Source organism: Triticum urartu, chromosome 5, assembly GCF_003073215.2.
Source record: "Triticum urartu cultivar G1812 chromosome 5, Tu2.1, whole genome shotgun sequence".
NCBI classification, from domain to species: domain Eukaryota; kingdom Viridiplantae; phylum Streptophyta; class Magnoliopsida; order Poales; family Poaceae; genus Triticum; species Triticum urartu.
Window position 1 is genome coordinate 305167198 of NC_053026.1, and position 6918 is coordinate 305174115.

General features: G+C 52.6%; 2 protein-coding genes across 2 annotated transcripts; one reads left to right on the top strand and one right to left on the bottom strand.

Annotated features, from left to right (window-relative positions):
* The first annotated feature begins 1080 nt into the window (after positions 1–1080).
* On the top strand, positions 1081–3275 carry LOC125508734. Its single transcript, XM_048673525.1, has 2 exons — positions 1081–1373; positions 2092–3275. The coding sequence occupies exon 2, from the start codon at positions 2171–2173 to the stop codon at positions 2945–2947; it is 777 nt and encodes a 258-aa protein (XP_048529482.1). The 5' UTR covers positions 1081–1373; positions 2092–2170; the 3' UTR covers positions 2948–3275.
* Positions 3276–3846: 571 nt separating this feature from the next.
* Positions 3847–5105, bottom strand: LOC125508735. Its single transcript, XM_048673526.1, has one exon. It carries the CDS (start codon positions 4970–4972, stop codon positions 4289–4291), a length of 684 nt encoding a protein of 227 aa, XP_048529483.1. The 5' UTR covers positions 4973–5105; the 3' UTR covers positions 3847–4288.
* Between the last annotated feature and the right edge of the window lie 1813 nt (positions 5106–6918).

Genomic DNA, 6918 nt, shown 5'->3' on the forward strand with positions numbered 1-6918 from the left:
CCGGCTCAACAGGCAAATGAGGAACATTAGAACATGTTGTATATGTATAAGAGGGATGGAGAGAGAGAGGGAGGGAGAGAGAGAGATGATTGCTTGTGTCAATAGTGAAGGAGGGTGAGTGAGATTTTAACGGTCAGGAACTCTAGGAGGAAATGGCGAGATCTATGAGTAGAAAACCACTCACACCAAAATAAGAGGCCCTCCCACCACTGCCAATGGCGGAAAGCTCATTGCTCCCGCATATCAGACACAACACGTGCCCTTTCACCACCTTGACAGAAGAGACAAAATCCCTTACGCCATTATCTACGCGTGATCTAGCAAGCCCGACAAAGTCTGTCCTGACGTGCTGTCGCGTAACCGTTCCCCACCTTCCACCATCCTGCATGATGGATTGAACCTCCGCCACTAGACTGATGCGGCGTTCATCCATCTGCGTTGGTTATATGCGCTATCCGCCATCTATGTTGGTGGGGGACCCTACTCCGCCATTTGGTGTGGCGGAATTTTACGTCTAGCCAACCTTCCACCATAACATCTGTAGCAACCGGTTACAAAGAGGGTGGTTTCATCATTTTAGTTTGGCAGAGGGTTATATCTGTAAAAGTTCCAAAGCCGAAACACTCGAGTCCAAGGTTTAATTTTGCAAAACTCTAAACCCGAGGGCGCTATTTTTGCATCACAAAACTCATAGGGCCAGTTCTTTTCGGCAATTCTCCCAGAATCATCCCCCTCCTCAGCTTCTCTCAAAATCGCCACTCCATATGTTTTTTATAATCCTAACTAATTAGACCTTAATTAGATAGGATTGTAAAAAAATATGGAGTGGCCCATAATGTCTCACCCGCAGGGCCGGGACCAGGCGGGGCCACACGGCAGCAGCTCGCCAAAATCTTTGGCGCTAAGAAAAACGAAAATACGGGCGCAATTAAAATCGCACCTGTAATCCAGCTGTTCCTTGAACCCTTGACAGAGGATATGCACGAACGCTGCCCGCAAAAATAAAAATAAAAATGCACGAACGCTCCGTTTGGCAAGATTAAAAAGCCAAAAAGGAAACATGCTTTTGGCGCGCATCGAAAATCTTGGCATAAAAATATTGGCGCGGGAATTCTCTGGCGCGTGTATAAATAACGGAATTCTAGGGTTCCCTCCCCAGTTCCCCATTGCTCCTCTCCATCTCCTCTGTCTCCCTCGATCCGCGCCGCAGCTGCCCCCACCGCCCTCCGCCTCCACCGAAGCAGCGCCGCCAACCGACGCCCTCCCTCTCTTCTCCGTCCGTCCATCCCTCGTCGAGCCAAGCTGGGAGTGCTGGGGGGATCTCGGGGATGTTAATCGGCGACCAATCTTCGGCTGAATCAAGATAGAAACAGGTATCGTGCCCTTTCCCGTCGCAGATCTGGTTCCGGTGCTCCTCATTTTGCCTGTTCCGCGGTCCAATCTATCGTGTATGCAATTGTTCTCTCCGATTGATAAGTTGCTATTAGGCGTTCGCGAGGTAACTGCTAGGCGTTGATTTGTCGTAGCATCTGCACGACCGTGCAATTCTTCATGTATTGCGAAATTAGGGATGCGTGTTTCTGAAATACTTTTGGTTTGCCGAATTACTAATCTGGGGTACGGTGGTTATTAGCATGCCGCCAATTGCTGTGCGGCTCCCGTCTACGCGTAATCCATATATCTTCATCGATTCTGTAATGTATATGAAGCATAGTTGCAGATCAGCTTAATTTTTTCTTAGATTTTTTTTGCAGGATGATGTAATTTTGTCTTCTTAGATGATGTAATGTTTTTTTTATCTAAAGCACATATGGCCTGGAGCACGTCTTTGCATTAATAAGATGACGTAATGTTGTAATCTGACTTCTGAAAGCGTCCTGTTCCAATTGTATGTTCTGCTGCTGCCGCTGTCACTTCTTTTGTGACTAGGCCCCTGTTTATTCTGAAATTGTCCAACCTTTAAATATTTTACCGACTGGCAGGATCCTTTTGCACTCCTTTTTGTTGTGTAGTTCTGTAAAATGTCTTTTGTTATTTATTGAGTACTTTATGTTAGAAACTACCGTTATACTGACCTTTTCTCTGTTGCAGGTTTTGATACTGAAGTCTGGGGGAGTAGTATACTCTGTTTGAGTATACCATTTAGTTTTGGAATAAACCACTTCTCCACATGGCGGGGGCTGAATCCGCACTACCCGCAGTTGATCATGTGGTGTTGGATAACAGCGATACTGAAGTCTCAGAGGTCGTGGAATGCGATTCCACAGTTGTAGAAGTGCTGGACAAGAGTGCCGGTGAAGAAGTTCGTCTGCAATTTCCCTTGGGAAATAAGGAAGATGTAGAATCCCTTGGCACAGTTTGTGATCTTGAGAATAATGAGGGTAATGTTGCTGAGGCAACCACTCTGAATGTGGTTGCACTAGAAATGTCCATCTCTAGCAAGGTTTCAGATGAAAGTATTTCACTGGGTTGTCAAACACCAAGGGGAAACATCTTTGACCCCTTTGCTCCAGGACCAGAGGAGGCGCTCTGCGGTGCGCCGAAGAAGAACGTGGTTAGGGGAGTAGAGACCCTCTCCCGCAGAAAGCTCATCTTTGAATCTGATGACTTCCCAGTCAAGAGGTTAAGCTTTGAGTTTGATGATTCAGAGGAGGAAGATCTGTATCTCCAGGGGATCTGCAAGATGTTTCTTGATCTGATCATCTCAAACCAAGCGCTGGAGGCAACCGGAGACGGCGAGGCTGTTCTGATAGATGCTGCCATCCCACCTGAAAGCTACAAGACCCCTGAATCAAAGCCTCTGCTCACCGGCATCGCGGACACCTGCCCGGACGCTCCTCTGCGGCCATCTCTGAAGATGATCAAGCTCAGCCCGGGCATCTGCCGGAAGCTCGACTTCGGTTCGGTCAGCCCCAAGACTCTTTTCGCTGAAGACAATAAGAGCTGAGCCTGTCCCCATCCTTGGGGAACATGGTCTTGGTGCGGCATCCTACAGAGGCATGTCAGCGTGGTGACTTTGCTAACTCTGAAGCTGTACAGAGCTAGCGGTGATGGTTGAGTAGGAAGCAGCCTTGATTAAGTTATACATGTAAAATCTATGTTTAGTTTTCCTTTGGTTTTAGCTAAGCCCAGTCTTACTGCCCTGATTGATCATTGATGTAGTAGTACCGGCACATGTGCCTTGTGGGCTTTCGGCCTAGCGTTTTGTAAATCTTGAAAAATAGCTTGTTGTCTCTCTGTGCTTGCCTTGAACTGAAGGAACTGTTGCAGATTCATCCTTGCTTAGCTTTTTATCTTTGCACCTTGACACCGAAATGATGCAGTGGCGAAATCGAACATGGCTTGGCTTGGTTTGATGCGACTGGTGTAGGGTGAGTTGCTGGCGTACTGGTGTTAATTGTGCTGAGCTGTAATTCATCTGCCTTATTAATTGTGCTGTCCTGTCACGATTAGTGATGGCTGCTCTTCCTGTTAATTTTAGCCGTCAGATAGAGCTTCAGATGGATTGGCTGACGGCCTCGATTTGTCCTTGCCTTTGATACCCTTTTTCGTTCCCTTCGCGAGGAAAAGGGGAGCTTTCATTGATCAGAGGAAAAAGGACTACACACAGGGTTTATTTTTCACTGCTTGTGTATGTTTGACCTGTATTTGCCGACATATTTGGTGGCATCACGAATCCACGATGTTGTAACCTGAAAATTACTTTCAGCACAGGTGACAGGTGGCTTGGCTTTAAGGATTATATATAGAGAGTAATCAGAGGATCAAGTGCTCGTGGAACGCCTCGAAGCGACCCCGTAACAGCAAGCTATATAAGCATAATATAGGATGAGGTCGTGCTTAGGATTCGTGCGCTCAAAGCAAGAATCTAGACACATGATGATGATGTGATGAACAATAAGAGCAAGACATATCCGTGTATACTAATCAATCCACCCTGTCTGCCTCTGTACAAGAAAATTCCATCAAAATCGCAAGACCAAACCCAGCACTGGAAACAGCTAAAAAGACAAATTAATTCTACCCAAGGCCGAGACTAACTACAGCAGTAGGAGTACTATACTGATGAAATGATGATGAAGCGTCATCGGAAATTCCAGAAACACCTCACCCTTTTCTCTTCTCTCCGTGATGACAACGATGTCGCCGGCCCCACCCACGCGTGCCGTGCGTATCAAACGAACACGGCACAAAAAAGGTCTCCTCCTCGCCTCCATCTCCGGCGACGCCCGCGGCGGAGACGGACAACTATCGTCGAGCGGACGGACGGACGAAACGAAGGGGAGGATCAGAGCTTGGTGTGGTCGCGGCACTCCTGGCTGCGGACGCCCAGCTCCGCGACGCCGAAGACGAAGCTGCAGTCGGAGTAGGCGACGGCGTGGCGCTTGAACACGCCGAACACCGCCACCCGCCCGGGGATCCTGGTGCTGGCCTCCAGCGGCAGCGACCCGGCCTCCACGTCCGCGACCAGCTGCGCCAGGTCCCCGGCGAACCGCTCCGCCTGCAGCGTCAGCGCCAGCTTCACGTCCGCGTCCCCCTTACTGGGGACGCGGCCGGGGTCGATCTCGGCGTCGCCGACGTGGGCGCCGCGGTAGGTGAGGTCCGTGTGGCCGCCCGTGGGGAAGGAGAAGGAGGCCGGGTTGGGGTTGTGCACGGACACCGTGATGAGGAGGGTGACGTTGAGCTGGATGCTGAGCGCCGGGAAGGTGAGGCGCGGGGCCACGCCGATGAGGCGCGTGGAGACGAGCCGCGTCGTCGGGTCCCGCACGCGGAGCACGGTGAGGAAGAGGATCAGGAGCACGACGGCGATGAGGACGAGGGTGACGGCCAGGCACGCGCAGCAGAGGCAGCCGCGGCGCCGGCGCAGGCGCTGCTTCTGGTGGCGCGGGTCGTCGACGGGCGGCTTGGAGGTGGCCGTGTGCGTGGGGAGGCCGCCGCCGGTGACGCTGCCGTAGCCGTTGGTGGACGCCATTGGTTGGGGCGGGCTCGGGATGCTGAGAGAGATCGAGGGGGTTGCAAACTTGGAGTGGCGGCGAGCGTGCGTGCGTGCGGAGGTGGGGGTGGTTTGATTCGATTTTCCGGTGGGGATGGAAGGATATCAATGCCCGGATGACGACTTTTATACTGCTTCTAAACACGGCTACTAGTGCAAATGCGAATCGATTTTTCTGAGTTGTTTCCATGTACGCAAAATATCGTTTCTGTGTGAAAACTACAAATATTTTGCTTTTAAGGATGTAGTTATAATTTTCCTTTTACAGCACGCGTGAAACGGGGAGGCGGATCGAGCACACCGATAGCACACAGCCTAGTGATTCTACACGATCCCAACGAAAGAAAAGAAAAAAACATGTACTACACGATCACATCGGAGTGGTTGTTGATGGTCTTCACAGGAGTCTCACATAGTGTACTCCAACGGTTGGGTGTATGGCTGGGCGTTGGGAATTGAATACTGACGGGAACATCACAGGGTTGGCTCGCCATGGGCGGCGCCGCACCAACCAACAAGACCGGCGACAAGGAGCGCGAAGCGAACTGACACGACCCCCACTACGCAGGGCTGGGCGGAGACGAAATAAATGGCCGCGCTTTGGGCGGGCAACGCGTCGTGGTCGCCGTCGTCGCCCGACGGGGCGCGCCAATTAGTCCTCCAGTTCCGTTGCCCGTCCACGTCCAGCACTTACTCAGCTGATGATCGCTCCCGTGTTTCCACGCTCCAACCGGTACCAGCGATCCTCCCCGTCTGTTGGTATCGCGGTGTCATCATGTTTCCACGCCCAACCGTACCAGGATGGGGGTCATGGAGGCGGACATCACGGCCAGCTCCAAGTCCACCGTTGACGTCCACAGACGGATCTTCTCTTGGGCATCTCAGGATCCTGTCGTTTGGAACATGCACTAGTTATTAGGCCAATTCCAACACACGGGAGCAAATCAGATGTCCGTTTTGTCCGGATTATGTTTGCACCGGTAGAACGGATATGCGTGCCCGGATGCGGTCGTCCGGCAGTTGGTGCGTCCAACCGGCTGCCGCATCTCAAATTTTTGTCCGCGTAAATTTTGGCCTATATAGACATTGCGAATATAAAAAAACGATCCACAAAGTCTTAAGGTCACACAGTCAAACTAAACTTGAAATTATATTTAAAAAAACACAAAACTAGATTGACGGCGTCGCCGCCGTGGCCGTCTTCCGTCATCCGTGGTGAGGTCGATGCAGGGCGGTGGCTGCCATAGGTGGGCAGGCGGCCCCTGCGGCGGCTGCCAGGCAAGACACGCCCGCACCACTTCTGGCCGTGGCGGTCAGCGCCCACCCACTCGGGCGGCATGGACACATACTCCGGAATGCAGGGCACCGTCTCCATCCAGTCCAGGACTGCCCCACCAAGGCCGCGACGGGTGGCTTCTCGAACACCTCCTCCATGGCCTCCTCCTTGAGCTGCAGGTCCAGGATGGTAACGTCGTCGGTGGCCGACAAAGCCACCATCTCGTTGAGGCCCTCCCATTCGGCGCGGTCGTGCTCCCGAATAGAGTCCTCAAACACTCTCCTCACCAGCTCCCCCTTCTTATCCTTGGTGGACATGGTGGGAGGTGGTGGTCGCGGGGACGGCGAGGGAGAGGGCGTCGGTGTTAGCCCGCACACCCACGCACGACCGCGTGACTGGGGCGGGCTAGGAGCGCGTACGCGGCTGGCAAAGCACGCCCGTGGCGGGTTCGAAGCACGACCGACAAAATAGGATTGCCGCAAAGGTTGTTCTCGTCCCAGAATCATGTGTTCGAGAGCGGGGAATCGACGGCATACCTGGCGCTATTGACGAGGTCCGGCGACAGGCGGGCACGGCCGCTCACCGAAGTCAACGGCACGGGCACCCGGTCTGCCGTCAGGTGCCAGTTGTTGGGGAGATGGACGTCGCT